Source organism: Gadus morhua, chromosome 6 (assembly GCF_902167405.1).
Source record: "Gadus morhua chromosome 6, gadMor3.0, whole genome shotgun sequence".
NCBI lineage: Eukaryota > Metazoa > Chordata > Actinopteri > Gadiformes > Gadidae > Gadus > Gadus morhua.
The window spans coordinates 13,929,773-13,947,926 of record NC_044053.1 but is presented as its reverse complement, the minus strand read 5'-3'; the positions used below and the strand labels follow the sequence as shown (position 1 = coordinate 13,947,926).

The following is an 18,154-nucleotide window of genomic DNA, read 5'->3' as shown; positions in this document are numbered from 1 at the left end:
ACACACACACACACACACACACACAAAGACACACACACGCACGCGCAGACACAAACACACACACAAACACACACACACACACGCACGCATAGCTCCCCATACACACACAACCACACAGACATACCCTAACACACACACACACACACACACACACACACACACACACAACACACACACACACACGCAATCATAGCCCCCATACACACACAAACGCGCACACACACACATACATACAGAACCTATCCCGCCTCCCTCCAAACACACCACACACACACACCCCTCCCATACACACACGGTACATTACCATATATTTGTATTGTAATATATGAATATCCTTGTTGCTCTTGTGTCCCCAGGCGGGGTTTCCTCCCGGGGTGGTGAACGTGGTGCCCGGGTACGGCCCCACAGCGGGGTCGGCCATCTCCCATCACATGGACATCGACAAAGTGGCCTTCAGTGGTTCAACAGCTGTAAGCCCCCACTGGAGAGGATCAGTACTCGTGTGGTGTTCTGTATGCATGCTATGCTAGTCTCATCTGGTCAGGTCTGGTCTGGTCTGGTCTGGTCTTTTCTGGTTTAGTCCATTATGGTCTGGTCTTGTATGGTCTTGTCTGGTCTTGTCTGGTCTTGTCTGGTCTAGTCTGGTCTTTTCTATTCTTCTATTCTGTATCCGGGGCCCGGATCTTTTGGGAATAGCCCCGGATCGTTGTGCCGTAAAAAAACACATAATGCTGAAAATAGCCCGTAGAGTTTACTTCTTTGTGATTGAATTACCAGCAGCCACAGAGAGGGGAGAGGGGAGTAACTGAGCGCCCCCCTCCCGAAGTGGTACAGCCCAGGTCGGCCTTGAACTGCGATTGGTCAGAAAGACGTAACAGCTAATGACAACATTGAACTCTCATGCAGGCTCGAACAGAGTGACACACAAACACACACACATACACACACATCGTTTTTCACCCACTCCGTATCCAGCTTGTTCCACGCTTAAAGCACCCAGGCTACTATGCGGCGAGCTGGGGCTCTCATGTTCTCCCCTGCGGTGTATTCCTTGTCCGCATCCACTGCCATCCAGTTGTCATACGATTCATGCAGACTGGTTTTGAACGGCTGATTCCATGGATGTACTTTGAGTGTGCCGTGTTTTCCCGCCGATGTGGCGAAGCTGTATGGTTATGCTGTCGAGAGCTTAAATAAATGCACTATATAAGTTGACTATGAACAATTACTGAAGTTTAACATTTTGTTCAGCAAATTTGACAACTGACAGATGCAATATTGTAGCCAGTGAAAATCGCACAATTCTGACTTGTACATTAATGGGCAAATTTAGAATCATTAGTTGCAAAATGTTGCAAATTTGATTCTCTATGCAAAGCCCATCATGTCGATAATGCTGTTTAGTGCTGCTCTAGTTTGCACAGATTCAGGAGACCCGCAGTGAATTCAGGCCGGTCCACATGACATCTAGGCGCATGAGTGTTTATTTGGCTACAGGCTTTTCTAATTCATTTTGGCTGCTGTATGTGGTGCACTTTCCTATCCTTAACGTAAACATTAAGCTATTCAGTAGGCCTGCCCCGATGTGAGTCAGACATGACGATTTGTCTTTCCTTTACTTCTCAAACTACGTGACAATTGCATGTTCATCAGCCAGATTTTCAAATTTCCTCGGGGGAGAAACCCCCAAACCCCCGTTTTAAAAGGACTCTAACTTCTGGGCTACAGCCCCGGATGTTTTCAATTGCTAGCGACGCTCCTGTTTGACACTATTTCTGTTGCTTCCTAGGTTGGAAAACTCATACAGAGAGCTGCAGGTGACACCAACCTGAAGAGAGTCACACTGGAACTGGGAGGCAAGAATCCCATAATAGTCTTTGCTGACTGTGACTGTGAGTACTCAAAATATGCACAATTGTCTCTGCTTTTAAAGGGTAAAATTGGTGTGAGAGCAGGAATATGACAGCATGCCTCCATGTGTGGCTGTCTCCCAGTGGAGCAGGCGGTGGAAACAGGCCCACAGCGGGCTGTTCTTTCAACCAGGGCCAGTGCTGCGTGGCCGGGTCCCGGCTGGTTCGTGGAAGCGCCCATCTACGAGACGTTTGTGCGTCGCAGTGTGGAGGAAGGCCCGCTCCAAGGTCCTGGGAGACCCGCTGACGCCCGGGGTGGACCAGGGACCACAGGTACGGGGATGGCGATGGTATTTAGTTTGATTTAAATTGAATTTCAAATGGCATTTCAAATTGAGTTTCAACTTGAATTTCAAATGGAATTTAAAATACAAATTTAAAATATAATTTAAAATATAATTTAAAATAGAATTTAAAATAGAATTTTAAATCGAATATCGATTGGTCTTTCCCTTGATTTCACTTGGTACAATGATAAACGGTCTCCAATGGGCCTCTGCCTGTCCTTCCAGATCGACCGTAAGCAGTTTGATAAGATCCTGGAACTGGTGGAGAGCGGGCAGAGGGAGGGGGCCACGTTGGAGTGTGGCGGGGCCCCCTGGGGCCAGCAGGGCCTCTACATCCAGCCCACCGTCTTCTCCAACGTCACCGATGACATGCGCATCGCCAAGGAAGAGGTGCCGATACACACACACACACACGCATGTGCACTCAAATGCACCTGCACACTAATGTACACACACGCTTACACATGCTCTCCTGTAAACATTTGTGCGCAATGCACACACATACCAACACAAACATACAAAAACACACACATGCTCACACACATATTACATTTTCAATCAAATGAAATGTAAATGGTCTTATTTGACCCTTTTCATTGTCCTCAAAGGCTGCCCCTTGCCCTCTGACCCCTCTCCTCTCTGATCCCTCATATGGTTTCAGATCTTCGGCCCGGTGCAGCAGATCATGTGTTTCAGCAGCGTGGAGGAAGTGGTCACGAGAGCCAACGCCACGCACTACGGGCTGGCAGCAGGCCTGTTCACCAGCGACATCGACAAAGCCTTCACCGTCTCCGCCGCCTTGCAGGCAGGCGTCGTCTGGTACGTCTCACAACCCTACCTTCTGGAGGATTGATCCTGGAATATTAATATTGACTCCTTTAAGACATCCCTTCTGGCCTTAAACCAAGAATACTTTGAACCTTTTGAAGGAGTCCTTCGGTCTCCATTTTTTCCCAACTAAATGGTTAGTGATGCTAACAAGTTCAGGCTAACGAGCTAATGATGCTATGCTATCGGGCTGTGGTTCTCTTTCAGGGTGAACTGCTACAATGCTATGAGTGTCATGTGCCCATTTGGCGGTTTCAAAATGTCCGGGAACGGAAGGGAACTGTGAGTACGATTTGTTTTAAAGCAAATAATATGCTTTAATTTTAGTTTTTATTTACTATAATATATGACTATATTGTGAAATGTACCAATTTGTAAATACTATATTATATCTAATGTTTTGCATCTTTTGCTCTCATTGTTCCGATCTAGGGGGGAATATGCTCTTCAAGAGTACACTGAAATCAAGGCGATCACGATCAAAATCTCCAAGAAGAACTCATAAAATGGCGATGTTTTCGGATTCACTTCTGGTCTGGAGCCAACCCCTATTTTAAAATTTCTCAATTTACTTTTTAAAGAAAAAAACGGTATTATTTTTAATGTTAATACGGCGATGTCCATACCATCGTAGTATACTAGATACTATACATACGGTATTTGATGAACAGTTACATGTATGTAAACTAGCACATCTGGCACGAAATGGAGGGTGACATTTTGTACAATATTGTTTTAAGACGACAACGAATGATGATACATTATATGATTTTATTAGCTGCTTACAAAAACTTCATAGAAATACATTAAACAAGTTATTTTACAGCGCACTGTGATTTCTTAATGAAATCAGTAAAACGGTCGACCTTTAACCTATAACCCACATTAACCCAGTTCTCCACATCACTGCAGTAAATGTTTGCTATAACTGTATATTTTAACAACTTTTTAAATTTTACAAATATGTAATAAAAGTGGTATTTCTAGACTCATAAGGCTGTCATAAGGCCCAAATATATTGTCCCGTTGGATTTCTCTTTAAGGAATCGGTAATAAAGGTGATATTGTCAGATGCTGCCAGAGGCACCGATCTGTTTTCTTCACAACTGATTTCCTTTACTAATGATAGAGTAGATAGTTGCATGTATATGTTTCACTGAATGGTGACAGGAGGGTGAAATTCCTCAGTTTCATTAAAGGTCCCATGACATGCCACCAGGTGTGAGTGGGATTAGCCTTACAGGCTGTTGTGACAATCCGTGGGCGTGTCCACCTAGATGTGTGCTGGATAGATCATCCTACCAGCCTACCCAGTGGACTGTAGCAAATGTTGCTCATCTATCCCTCACAAATATCGGTGGACACGCCCACCTGTGCTGTCAGAAGCTGCACATTTTCAAAACAGCTTGTTATGGCTAATCACACTCACACCTGGTGGTATGATAAGTCCCCTTTAATGTAATCCTACGGTCTTGATCGGGGATGCCCCCCTGTTGACGTGATTTTCCATCCGTTGAGCAGCAGATCATTCAGGGACCCTAACAGCCCCTTATGAACCCTATTGCCTTGGAGGAGGGCCCCCCCCGGCCCCTGCCCCTCCCTGGTCCAGGCTGAGGGCCCCTGATGTTACCGGGGGGTCCCCCTCGGGGCCCCGGGGGTCGGTTCACTACGCCCCTGGGGTTGGTTGCGGCCAAGGAGACCTCTTTCTGGAGGTTGACTCCTTTCCCATTGGCTGCCGAGCCGGGCTTCAGTTTAGGAGACTTGCTTCCCTTTTGAGCGACTGGGTCAGAAGGAAGAAAGAGGAAACTGGTTAGACATGTGGGGGTGTGTATGGGTCTGTGTGTGTGTCTGCATCCATGTGTGTGTGAAATTGTGTGTGTTTGTGTGTATATATAGCTGTGTGTGTGTTGGCGTATGTGTTTGTATGGGTGCGTGCATGCATTCATTTGTGTGTGTGTGGGTTTGTGTGAGTCAGTGTGTGTGTGTGTGTACAGAGTGTGTCTGCATGCATGTGTGTGTTGATGTTTATGTGTGCGAACATGTATGTTGTATGTGTGGGTGTGGGTGTATGTGTGTGTGTGTGTGTGTGTGTGTGCGTGTGTGTGTGTATGTGTGTGTGTGCACCAGGCGGGGGTGGCTCCTCCTCCTCAGGGGGGGGTATGAGAGATCTATTGGGCAGCAGATCATCCAGATCCTTCATGACCTGGTTGGTGCTGTCCTTGTTGTTCCGGCGGTTCTTCTCCTCATCTCGGGTCTACAGCGCACATACACAGACACACACACAAACACCCACACACACACACTCACACACACACACACACACACACACACACACACGCACGCACGCACGCACGCTCACACATACACAAAAACACACAAATACACAAAAACACACGCCCACACACACACACACACACACATACAAACACACACGCTCACAGTCAACAAGGCTGACTCGTATGGAAAGAAATGATTGTATACAAGAGCAGGAGAAAAGTAGACAGTAGAACCAATCGTAAGATATAAACCTTAGTAAAGAAAGGTCAAGTTGATGACTCACCATCTGCATCTTCTTCTTGAGGTCGAGGTTGGCCTGCTGGTATCCCTTAGACAGAGCGTTCAGGTAGTACAGGGCAAGGCTGGCAGATCAGAAACACACAAAAGGCATCAAACCTTATACACCGTTAATATAAAAACACACTGTTTACCGCCCACATTAACGTGTACGCAGTACTTTGAGTCAACAGACTTGACACGTTATGCACCAACATAAATGGGATTCTTCCAGATAAAGGGTTTAGGGCTCATTATCCTCTCAGTACAGTCGCCCCATCAAGCTGCTGTTTAGAACAAGTGGGCCTGCAGTGAATCAGGCCTATTATACCACTGTGTGGTTGAGTGCTTGATTCTGATTGGTGTACTAACCCTAACCCTTATGTAACGCATGGGAGCGGGTTCTTACACCATGAGGAGAACGGCCGGGAGGATGAGGCCGGGGTTGGTGGCGTAGGTGAAGATGTTCCCGATGAAGGCCGGGAGGTCTTTCTCGATCGTCTCCATGACGATTTCATACATCTTCTCCCTGCCACTGGGGGAGGAGTCACAAGAGTCAGTAGGAGGCATGACTGGTGGTGTCTAGGGCGAGGAAGGATATCTGAGGAGTGATTAAGGTGTTTGGATCACAGCCAGAAATCTCTGGGTCCGAAGTGCAATGTCTTGCTCATCCTTATAAAACACAACATCTTAAAATATCCCAAGCTTACTCATATATTGATTTATGACTGCTTTTAAGCCATGGTATGATGTTAGCCCCCCATGCTACTTATGGAAAATACTTTGATGTTCATGGTTCATTGGTTTCAATTTTATAGTTAAAGCCTATTTTACTGTACAGTATTCTTGTTGACGTACTTTAGAAGTGCTCACTGTTCTGTCGTTTGATGGCTGTATGGTGTCCCTCAACCTCCCCTAACCTCTCCAAACAGACAACAAATGAAAGCCGGCTGTCATCCCATGTGCGGGTCGCTCTGTGCCTTAACTATCTAGAACCACATGTACCGATGAACACACTATTTTGCAAAAGCCTGGCAACGCACGACACCACTCCGACAGACTCACTCGCTACCACATGTGCACCATCCCGTTGTGTGCTCTCTGTCACGCTCACACGGCCCTGTGCGGGCACCCGTCCACAGAGAGGGGCGCCGGGTTTAGCCGAGCTAACCCCCATTAGCTAGGATTAGATCGCACCGGGCACCTCTGGTGTTGATTATCTCTGCGCTGTTCATGTCAGGCCCGGGTTGACTCAGGGATTCGTTTACAGATAAGCCACCGGGTAACTAGAGCCCTTGGTGTCCACGGTTTGGTGAATGTAGGCCTGCCTTTGGATCGTTTGGTTTAGAGTGTAGTTAAATACGTTTTATTCTGTAAGTGGAACTGTTTGGTGGTTTTGGTGGCACAGAAGATGAGACCCAAACTCAACCCTGCCTGCTTGTTTCCCTCTGTTTCTCTCTGTCTCTTTCCTACAGTCCCCAACGATAATTACAGAGAAAACGCTTGATATCATTTAAACCATTTCCCCTCAGTCTCACAGCAGGGTCTTCTCATGTGGCTTAATGTGTCACAAAGCAGTCAACTCTAAGAGTACCATTGTACCAATGACGGATTACAACATATTATAATCTAGCCTTTGTTCCTGATGCCTAAAACTCTGCACTCTACTGCCCACTGATATGTGAAGCACACACATTTATGTTTGCTTCTCAAGTTAAAGGTGCTGTAGGTAAGATTTAAGAGCTGGTACTTGAGTGTGATTTGTTAGAAATGATCCGTAAGCTGTTCGTGAGATAATGTCTGCTTGTGAATATCTGCTGGGGGTTGACTGCGCAAGTCTTTGTATGAGCCTTTTTAGATTTCAGATTTCTCCCAGCTCATTTCTGTCCAATCAGAGCATCTCTTCCCTGAATGGTTCAGGATATCCATCTTGTCTGTCCATCACAGGTGCATGAATGTAGCACTTTTGAATGGCGGTGAAACCTAGCTAGGGAGAGATGGGGGCAGGGGATGTCTTTGATTGATGTTTTTCACTATTTACCTCTGCACCCTCTTGCTCTCTCTCGAATCCAACAGAAGTTTATAACCCAACCCAACCACCCCCCAGCCTACCTACCTGAAGGGCCCGCAGTCAAAGGAGGGCGAGAGGGTCATGATGGTGTACACCACCGGCAGCAGGCTGAGGAAGAGCACCAGCAGCAGCAGGGCCATGTAGAAGTTGTTGGAGCGCGAGGCCTTGAACACCCTCTCATGGGGCACGTTGCAGCTCATCACCGCCCAGCACTGGTAGTACATGGAGGAGAGGAGGCGCAGCACGTTGAGGCCCACCAGGCCCGGGGCGTAGAAGGCCCCCATCCTGGGGACCACGGGGAGGAGGAGAGGAGGAGGAGGAGGAGGAGGAGGAGGAGGAGGAGGAGGAGGAGGAGGATAGTCGGTTTATTTCTGAGATTTCTGAGTTTATTTTCTTCAACGCTAAACCTCAATGATGTTGTGAAGGAAAACTATTAGAAAAAAATTATAATATATACATATTCAAATTTTCTAATATATATATGGAATAAAACATGAATAATATTACGCATGTTATGAGAACATATGTTTCAGAACAGGGAAGTTAAAAGTGTAATAAATTCAGTTAAATATTAAAGCTCAAGTATTTTTGGCAATGTTAATATTTGGCTTAAAGGTTAGGGCTAGGGGTTAGGGTTAGGGGATTGGGTTAGGGTAAGGGGTCAGGGTTTGGTTAGGGGTTAGGGTTTGGGTTAGGGTAAGGGTTTGGGTTAGGGGTTAGGGGATAGGCTAAGGGGTCAGGGTTTGGGTAAGGGGTAGGGGTTAGGGTAAGGGTACAGGGGATAGAAATGTGAATGTGAATTTTCCAGGGAAAGACAGCAGGTACCATATCATGCCTTGGTTAAAGATGAGCCCGAGCACATTCCCGCTGATGTCAAACTCTCCATATGAAGGCTGTAATCTCACACACACACACACACACACACACACACACACACACACACACACACACACACACACACACACACACACACACACACACACACACACACACACACACACACACGTACATCTTGCTTACACACCTGATTAAAAGTAGGGTACTCTCACTTCACGTCTCCTCATATTCCTCTGCTCTCCTTACTCGCTCCCTCCCTTCCTTCCCCCTCCCTCCCTCCCTCTATGCCTCCATTCCTCCCTTCCTCCCTCCCACTATGCCTCCCTCCCTTCCTCGATGCCTCCCTCCCTTCCTCCCTCCCTCCTCCTCCCTCCCTCCTCCCTCCCTCTACACCTCCCTCCCACCCTCCCTCCGTGGTCCATTCCCTCCCTTCCTCCGTCTCTCTACGCCGTCCTGGTCCCCTTCTCTCCTTGCCGTGCTGGATCTCAGACTCTCTCAGTAATTAAGTGTTCATTTCTGTGTCGGGTTTCTGCTGACGGATGGGCCTGTCCTACAGGAGGTCATTGTGTCGGGGAGGGCCGTCTCACTTCAATGTAAATGCGGTGTTCTCACAGTGAGGACAGGATCTCTACTACCACTCATTAGAAACCTGGTGACGTCACCTGGTTTGAAATGAACGTTTTCCCAATTAGGAACCAACTATTGAAAATACACAAACTACACAGATGTTAATCACATTAAATGTAGAGAACACTGTTGTAGGATATAACCAAAAAACATTTACATTTACATTGAGGGGTTTAGCAGACTTGCAATAAGTACATTGTATAAAATAGAAAGTAAAATATGATATTCTACATTACGTTATGTTTTCTACATGTGCCTATGAAATAGTGAATGAGAATGTACGGTGGAGGTCTAGTCTGCCAGCGGTACTCACAAAGCCCGCCTCCAGATCCCAGCACCAGCAGTAGTTGAGGAAGCGGACCAGGACCGCTCGCAGGAAGTCCCCGATGAGGATGGTGAGGTAGGTCACCTGGATGTCCGAGACGGTCAGCTTCACAAACTCCTGGGTGGAGCCGCCACGGCCCAAACACGGAGAGACCATAGTAAATGACTGCATTTACACAGCGCTTTTCTAACCAGTGGCCACTCAAAGTGCTTCGTAGTACTGCCTCAAATTCACACATTCATTCACACATTCACACACTGATGGCGGAGTAAGACATGCAAGGCGACAACCAGCTCGTCATGAGCATTCAGTGGTGTCTTGCTCAGGGACACATCGCACATCAACAGCCTAGGAGGAGCCGGGTATCAAACTAGCAACCTTCCGGTTACCAGTCAATCAGCTCTACCTCCTGAGCCACATGCCGCCCCTAACCAATCATAGACTCCCATTTCTAGCTATTTACTCCACTGGAGAATATCGGAGTTAGCTAGCTTCTTAAGAAAAGAAAACGCATCCATCCTCAAGTCGTTCGATCGAGAGACTGTTTCTCCACAAGCACTTTGACATCGTTCTTTGAGTGTCTGAATACTGACGATTCCAACTGCGGTCTCCCAGCAGGGTCCCCTGATGGCGTCTGCAGGCTGGATGTCGAGTGGGGGCACGTCGGTGGTGTTGTAGAAGGAGCTGTAGTTGGAGTAGTACTCGTTGTATGCTGTGATGGTGGCGTTCTTAATGGACTTTTCGTTTTCCAGCTGCGGAAGAGAAACAAGTATGAGGTAAAATGCCAACACATGTCATTTGAAGGTACGGTTTAAACTTTTGAAAACGCCCACACACACACACACCCACACAACAATGACATACACACACACACACACACACGCACACACACACAGACACACACGCATAAACACACACACACACACACACACACACACACACACACACACACACACACACACACACACACACACACACACACACACACACACACCCATGGACTCCTACCTTGGCGTTGACCTCATCGAACAGGGCGAAGAGGAAGGTGTAGAGGTTCCCCAGAAAGAGGGCGAAGATGCGCCCCAGCTGCCACTTGAGGGCGATGCGGGGATGGTACTCCTCCAGCTCGGCGATGGTCTCAAACAGAGGAGGACACACCAGCCCCAGGAGGGACATGACAAACTCCACCTGGTGGGAGGAGCAGGTGGTCGTAGCTATGGGTCAGTAGCCTGGCTGTTGCCAGACCGAGCTCAACGGTAGATTGCACGTTGGTCCGGGGGAGGGCTGCCGTCATTGTTCCTTCAGCACCAGAGACATGGTCAACGGGCCTAGTTCAAATTACCTCTGTGCGCAATTGGCTGCTTGCCGTCGCTTCCCTGTCGTCATTGTGTTAAACCAGCCAATAGTGCGCCAGGGGGAGAAGCCAGCTTGGTGATTGGCTCTCGCAAAAGCATATCGGAAGCAGAAAGAAATATATTGCTCCTCTCCAGACCCTTCTGCAGGGCGAATTCAAATCGCCGGCAGAATGGGCGGGGGGTAGCCAGCCTAATGGATCAGGGCCCTCACAAGCTCAACAGGTCAGCCATGACGTCTTGTTTCTAACCAATAAGGTCAAAGCTTCTGGCGGGAGAGCTTTTTCTGCTCGCTGATACCATCGCATTATCACGGGGAATCAATTCATTTCAATTTAATTAGTATAGCTTTATTTGTGTACCTTAATCACCGGCACAATCTCTAAGGGCTTAACAGGCCAAATATTTATGACACCTACACCTGACATAAATCATGTGGAAACATACTAGATGTGATTACAGATCATGACGATAGATATTTAACCCCTGGAGGGACAACCGCTCCATTGTCTCAGACTCGGTGGCCTGCTCCTTACCTCGTTCTTCTCAAACCAGGAGAGGTTGTCTTGGTCGATCTCTGCGAACTCCTGGGAGCGCTTCACCACGAAGTAGATGAGGTAGCCGCTGCCCCCCAGGGTGCACAGGATGAAGAAGTTGGCCAGCACCCGAAGGAACCGGCGCAGGTGGATGTTCTCGTCCTTCTGGTTCTCCTGCTCGTCCACGATGGACTCCTGCACAGCGGGGGAACGGAGGAACCACACATGACAAGGACACCTTAGTCTCTGGCTTGAGGATCTCTGAGCTAGACCACACACACACACACACACACACACACACACACACACACACACACACACACACACACACACAAATACACATGAAAACACACACTTACACGCAAACTCACACACATGAACACACGCAAATGTGTATGCATGGAAACACACAAACACGCTCACACACAGACACAAACATCTGTGTGTGTGAGTGTGTGAGCACGCCAGCTCTTCATCTCACTAGTACATTCCTCCTATATACGGGGACAGTTAGAGAGGGAGGACGAAATCACACGGTCTCTCACCTTCTGCGCTCGCCGCCAGACTTTACTCTCTCTCTCTCTCTCTCTCTCTCTCTCTCTCTCTCTCTCTCTCTCTCTCTAACCCTAACCTTGAAACTGGTGGTGATGGAGGCGAACTTGTTGTCTGCGGTCTCGGGGTTTCCTATCAGGTAGTCCCAGCTGGTGAACATCTTCCAGCTGAAGTTGAAGTCCCCCTCGTCCGTCCCGTCCCCTCCCTCGTTGGCGTTGCGGGCCATCCTGAGAACAGCAGGGAGACCAGGTTACCTGGCATCTGGAGGCATGAGGGTGTATCAGGGTATAGGGCCCAAGTACACCCTCACATAATACACATGTGTGGGGGTTTGTTTGTCGTTTGTTGGTTTATTTGTATGTTTGTTTGCGGGTGTGTGTTTGTGTGCCTGCGTGTGTTTTTGTGATTGTGTGTGTGTGTATTTGTGGGCGTGTGTGTGTGTCTGTGTGAGTGTCTGTGTGCTCCCTTGTGCACGTGTGCGCGTGCTTATGTCTGGGTGTGTTTGTGCGTGTGCGTTTGTACATGTGCGTGTGTGTGTGTGTGCGCGTGTGTGTGTGCGCGTGTGTACACCTGAGTTTGCGTGTGTGTGCATGCGCGTTTGTGCATGTTCGTGTGGCAAGCACGTGTGTGTGCGTGCATGTTTGCGTGTGTGCGTGTGTGTGTGTGTGTGTGTGTGTGTGCTCACGTTCTGATGACGACCATGAGGCTGTAGCCGAAGATGCCGACGCCCACCAGCAGGTAGGAGAGCGGCAGCCTGAACTGCAGCACACCGATGGTCCGCTCGTCGTTATAGTAACCATAGAACAGGACCGAGTACTTCATGAACCCCTGTCGACGACCAACACATCGGACTCAGGTACATTAGGAACCTTTCACATAGCGGGGAAATTGTCTGTTTAATCTTAAAATACAGGCATCCACCGATTTAGCGAAGAGAAGGGTCAAAAGGAAAGGTGATGTTCAGATCCTTACACCAAAGTCAAGTAAGACTGAAAGGTCCATCGCTGTTTCCTGCAACGGTCTGGGGACGGTTTTCCTGGGAATGGAGCCATAGGGAAGACCCATTAGAACCTGGAGATAGAGGATTCATGAATGGAGGTGTTCTGGTGTTACACAGCTAGCTGTTAATAGGATGAACGGTCTAAAACTCATTCAATTGCTCCGGGTAAGAACATCAGATTACTTGGGGCATTCAATTTTCAATTGATACTAAATAATTAGCTATGGATTAATGTTAGTAAAAGTGTAAATAAAACCCTCATGTACCCCTTCATTAACACCACTAAGAACACATAGTATTGTCCCTCACCTCAGGCATGACCACAAGCCCAAACATGAAACCAAAGAGGACCAGGTTGAGGCCATACATCCACCTCAGGAAGATGAAGTAGGAGGCCACCGAGGAACCAAAGTGACCTGCGTAGACCAGGGTCCGGATTAGGAGACCACCACCACAACATGTTATATAACAGGCCAGGGACCAGTTCATCAGCATCATGTTAACATGCACTGGTATAGTGCATGTTAGAATGGTGAGCTTCAAATATATTAACACAAGCATTCGTCCTAAATAGTTTCATCCGTCATTCGGATATTTATTTATTTGTTTCCTTACTTTCCACCTCCTTGATCTTCCTCTCCCAGGGGATACAAGCAGTTTTGAAGTTCTCAAAGTCACGCTTGAATTTGATCAATTTCTGGGGGCGTAGAAGAGAAAATGTCCCGATAAAATGTCAACATCTTAAGCTTGTTGTAGTGAGTCTCATCATAGTCTAAAAAAAGAGTGCTTCTTACCTTGGCCATCATCACTTTGTATGCGTAGAGCTTCCTGCCTTTTCCTTTGCCTAAAGCGCCTTCAAACTTCTCCACAAACGCCTGGGCCTCCCTACAACCAATCACAGAAGGAGACACTCATCGTTCCACCATAACACACTTTATCTGTGTTTCCAACACAAAAAAACAACACAATTCCACCATTTCGATCTGTAGATTGTATGAATAACAAGGTTTTATATTACTGTCATATATTAAGAACTTGATTGTCATGCAGAGTGATAAATCACAAGAGGCCGATGACACCTTGTGTCCAGTAAGATTGATAATGAAGGGGAAAGAACAGTCCGGAGACACTTGGTTACAGCAGCATGCATCAAAGAGAGTTAACCTCATCAAAAAGTCATGACCTTGCACTTCTCTTGTTCGCCATCTGAAGACCGACGTTGTTCACAAGAAAAGCTACACTGACATCTAAACACACAAATAGGGACACGCAAACCACCTCACGCAAAACACACTTAAGGGACGGAAGTAAGTTTATTTTACGAACTAAATTCTTTATTAAACATTCAGTGAGAATGTTGAGGTTTATATGAGCTTGGTGGCCATCGACATACAACTAATCTAGTTTCTGAATTGTGTATTTTGAGTGATATTGAAAATTGAAACTTATTGTAGCCCGAGTTGACATTTGTTGGAATAGTGCTGGCTGAATATTTAAAATGAAAAATGTCTAAATGGGTTCAATACAGATGAATATACATGATTTTAATTTGTAAATTCCATTCAAAAGATATTACTTTTGAATGGATTTGATGGATGGATTAATGGATTTGATTAATTGATGGCGTAAATATTAAAGTTCAAACCAAACCCAAGATTCAATCCTTCTATACATGGAATTATAACTGAAATTAATAGAAAACAAATTAATCTGGATGCGTCAATTTGTCAATACATACTGCAGCCTAGTTTTAGTTCCATCAGCATCATTGATTTGCAATATGGATGCACTTCAGAGTGAAGTTGATTCTGGTTAACCATACATGTAGGATTGTATAACATGCTGAACCAGAGGTTTGAGCATGGAGGATAGCATGTCTATGCTAATACCAAACAAAGCCAACATCAACGAAGCAACGCAGCAAAGCCATGTTTTAATAAGACATTAACAACATCACATGTATGCGACATGAGTGATGGGAAGCAAGCTATAGAAGCAAGAATATATTTCAGCCGTTAAGAAAGCAACTAGTAGACTGAAGAGCTAATGCACTACAACAAGCAAGCGGATCAAAAAAGGAAATTCAAAGTTAGAAAAATGGAACAACAAGCAGAAGAGCTGTTGAATGTTAACCGCTTGGTTTTTGTGGTATTGTTTTGGTTACTTGAGTTGTTGGAGTCTCCTCTTCATGCGCCAGGGTTTGTTCCTCAAAGTCGTGATGAGCTTCTTCTTCTCCTCTACCTCCTCCTTCAGGAGCTCCATCTCGCCCTCCGACAGAGAGTCAGAGTCAGAACCCGACCCCGACGAGCTGTCAAAAGGACAGAGCTTTCATGGTTCACCTGGGGCTTGACTCTAAATGGACAACCTCTCACATGCCTCTCCTTCCAAACAAGACAACTTTGGCTGTTTACTGTAAGTGAATTACAAACACAACTCTTTGGTATTTAGATCTCAACCATCCCATCCCTGATAAGGATGAAGATGATGATGGCGATGAGAATGAGGATATTGTTGTCTTATTGATCAACTGTGTGCCACTGTGTTCATATTGTTTTTAAGACGGTGTTATAAAAGTGTTGCCCATAATAAAATATCTAGAATCCTAAAAAAGTAGAATCCTAGGTGTCTGGCGGCAACTATGGACAGCAGCCTCAGTCTACAGGGGGGTCCCAATGTGTGGCACACAACAGATTGGCTGAACTGCGCATGTGAAAGTGGTTATGAAGCGTGCACGTGGAGGTAAGATACAGAGAGCGAGCTCTCACAGAATACTGCACCTGCTGAACTTTCCACTGTTCTTTCTCTTGTTTTTCTCGCTTCCTTTGTCCTTGCCGCTTTTCTTCACCTTGTTCTGCTCCTCCTTCTCCTTTTTGCTCGGCGCTTTGCCTCGTTTTTTATTCTTCCCTCGTTCCTCTGCGCTCTCCTCCTCCTCTTCCTCACTCTCCTCCTTCACTGCCTTTTTCTTCCTGTTGGAAGCTTTGACAGGTTTCTTTTTCCTGCCCTTTTTCTCCTCCTCTTCCTCCTCCTCATCACTGTCCTGCACCTTGGCCTTCCCCCGCCGTCCTTTCCTCCTCGGGGGCTCTTCCTCCTCCTCCTCCTCGTCTTCGTCATCGCTCACTGGGCGTTTGGCTCTACGTGGAGAAGGTTTGGCTCTCCTGTTTCTGGCTCTTCTCCTGGCCTCCTCTGGTTCATGGACACAAGAACCACACATTAACAACGTCTGAAGTACGCGTCTCAGATGCTACTTTGAGGAGGTGGTGAGTAAGTAATTGGATTCAGGGTCATGCATGTCAAAGAGGAACAACATAGACATGAATTCATACGTCTTTCGCTTTTGACCTCCGTATAAAATTATATTTTTTCTTATTTTTGACATTAAATGTAATTTCAATCAAAATGTAATTCAAATTTATTTTTTGGTGTACTTTAAACTAGATTGAGAAGAGTTTTTTTATATTAAGTTAGTATCGAAGATAAGACAATTAATAATTAAGGATCCAAATGATTTGACTTTACAAATAGGACTGCTGTCCTATTCCACTGTTACAGATACAACACACTCACCCTCACTCCCACTGTCCTCCTGGGCATCGATCTCAATTCCCACTGAAACAATAAATTACATAGAACTCCATATAATCCCATATAATCCTGGAATTATGAGCGACATCAACACAATCCAAGAAAAATACATCTTAAATCATTTACTCAGAATAAAGATGATTTAAAAGGCAAGATCTTGAAAAAAGGATGACAATAAACCCTTCACCTCACCATCTTCAGACCGGATCACAACATCCTTCTTCCTCTTGGGAGGCATTGAAGTGATGAACCTGAGTTCAGTCCGTGAGGCTCTGGGTTTAGTCCCCGGTTTGCCTCGGGGTCACCGTCCACCATGCAGTGGTCTCCCTTCGACAGGAGAGCAACTGGGAGCACGGGGAACGTCCACAGAGAGTGTATTGTGATACACTGTGGCACTCCCAAACAGAATGACTGACTGGCACGCACGCACACACGCACGCTCACACACACACACACACACACACACACACAACCACACACAACGCGACAGGTGCATCTCTGTTAGGGCTGTTCAAAGGCTGGGCTCCTTGACAACCGCCCTAGCAGCCGTCCAAGAAATGCTTATCTCTTGGCAAATGACATCGCAGCATCAAGTTTAAGTGCAATTAGGCGGTCTAACAGAATGTCAACAATACCAGAACAATGTAGATGTAATTTATAATGATCAGTCCAACTAGTTAGCATAATTATTTAGCAGAGATACTTTATTTATAGTCAATTACTATTTTCAGTTCAACAAAAAAAACAGCAAATGAAAGAGTCAAACTTATTTTAATAATAATTAGGTGTATCAGCAGACGCCTACATTTAAATAATTAGAGCCGTTTGTGTATACATTCATCGCTATAAACCCAGAGGGTAAATTATGCAACCAACGATCTAATTGAATGCATGCAAACACAGGATTACAACAGTTCACATTAAATTATCATAAGGGGAAGAGTATACGATGAGGTTCCGGAGGAGGCTTCGGGATGTACTGTAAAGCCCTGGTGTTAAGTAAAACGCTGAGTGGAAACATGTACCATGCACTGTAAATGGCAGACGTGACCGGGCGCAGGATCAACATAGCCTATTGCGGTTTCTGTGGTTACTTCATGGGGGGATATGGTCAAATGTCAGATGTGACCAGTCAATAATTAATGGAAAGAGGAGACAGGGGCTGCAGCTCACACAAAGGACGTCACACAACACACTTGTCGGTAGCTGCTGGCTGAAAGTGCAGGGGCCACACGCTGCCCCCCCCCACTCCCCTCCTCGCTGAGCTCCCCTATTCCTCTAAAACCTTCCTCCTCTGATACTTTCGCCTATTATCTTTCCATTCAAATGCCTGGACTGCTAGTCCTTCCAGAAGCCCTTCAGAGTAGACTGGATGTTTACGTTAGGGTCTCAGCTCTTTGTTTTCTTCTGGAGCCTGCTGCCCTACATCATATCATTTATTAAACCATACCAAAACCCTTATTAACTAGCATCCCCAGCTGCACGCCCCTCCATGGAATGAAATCAGTTTGAGTGAACCTGTAAAGTCTGTCTGCCCTCTAATTGTTCGCGAATAAGAGACGCTGGTCTGCGGCACAACGCTGATATCGGGGTAATGGAGATGCCCGTCGGTGGGCACTATTGTTCCCCGTTTTCTCTGAACCGAGAGGCAGCCAGAGCCTCCAGACTGACCTCCAGAGGGGGGCGGGAGGGGT

General features: G+C 46.5%; 2 protein-coding genes across 3 annotated transcripts in view; one reads left to right on the top strand and one right to left on the bottom strand.

Annotated features, from left to right (window-relative positions):
- LOC115546170 (retinal dehydrogenase 1) overlaps positions 1-4,092 on the top strand; it is a 9,235-nt gene extending 5,143 nt beyond the window's left edge. The window contains 10 exon segments of the mRNA XM_030359864.1: positions 357-470; positions 1,790-1,892; positions 1,995-2,023; positions 2,026-2,073; positions 2,075-2,122; positions 2,124-2,183; positions 2,423-2,587; positions 2,859-3,016; positions 3,233-3,307; positions 3,458-4,092. Of these exon segments, the coding sequence (XP_030215724.1) occupies positions 357-470; positions 1,790-1,892; positions 1,995-2,023; positions 2,026-2,073; positions 2,075-2,122; positions 2,124-2,183; positions 2,423-2,587; positions 2,859-3,016; positions 3,233-3,307; positions 3,458-3,530 (873 nt within the window). The 3' untranslated portion in view covers positions 3,531-4,092.
- Positions 4,093-4,423: 331 nt separating this feature from the next.
- On the bottom strand, positions 4,424-16,821 carry tmc2b (transmembrane channel-like 2b). Of its 2 annotated transcripts, none has more exons than XM_030359093.1 (20): positions 16,653-16,821; positions 16,443-16,484; positions 15,644-16,061; positions 15,043-15,186; positions 13,673-13,763; positions 13,494-13,575; positions 13,188-13,294; positions 12,851-12,949; positions 12,564-12,706; positions 11,958-12,105; positions 11,327-11,521; positions 10,447-10,626; positions 10,032-10,190; positions 9,427-9,555; positions 8,475-8,542; positions 7,695-7,934; positions 5,988-6,113; positions 5,586-5,664; positions 5,150-5,279; positions 4,424-4,805 (listed from the first exon to the last, which is right to left on the bottom strand). In XM_030359093.1, the coding sequence occupies exons 1-20, from the start codon at positions 16,696-16,698 to the stop codon at positions 4,564-4,566; spliced, it is 2,868 nt and encodes a 955-aa protein (XP_030214953.1). In that variant the 5' UTR covers positions 16,699-16,821; the 3' UTR covers positions 4,424-4,563. The 2 variants fall into 2 exon arrangements, with proteins under 2 accessions (XP_030214953.1, XP_030214954.1); XM_030359094.1 differs by having other exon boundaries at positions 15,656-16,061.
- Between the last annotated feature and the right edge of the window lie 1,333 nt (positions 16,822-18,154).

Excerpts from the sequence above, each read along its gene's own strand:
- tmc2b (XM_030359093.1), bottom strand. The coding sequence starts at position 16,698 with ATGCCTCCCAAGAGGAAGAAGGATGTTGTGATCCGGTCTGAAGATG. Across the intron at positions 16,485-16,652 it reads TGTGATCCGGTCTGAAGATG|TGGGAATTGAGATCGATGCC; the intron begins GTGAGGTGAAGG and ends TTATTGTTTCAG. Across the intron at positions 8,543-9,426 it reads GGGATCTGGAGGCGGGCTTT|CCTTCATATGGAGAGTTTGA; the intron begins GTGAGTACCGCT and ends GTGAGATTACAG.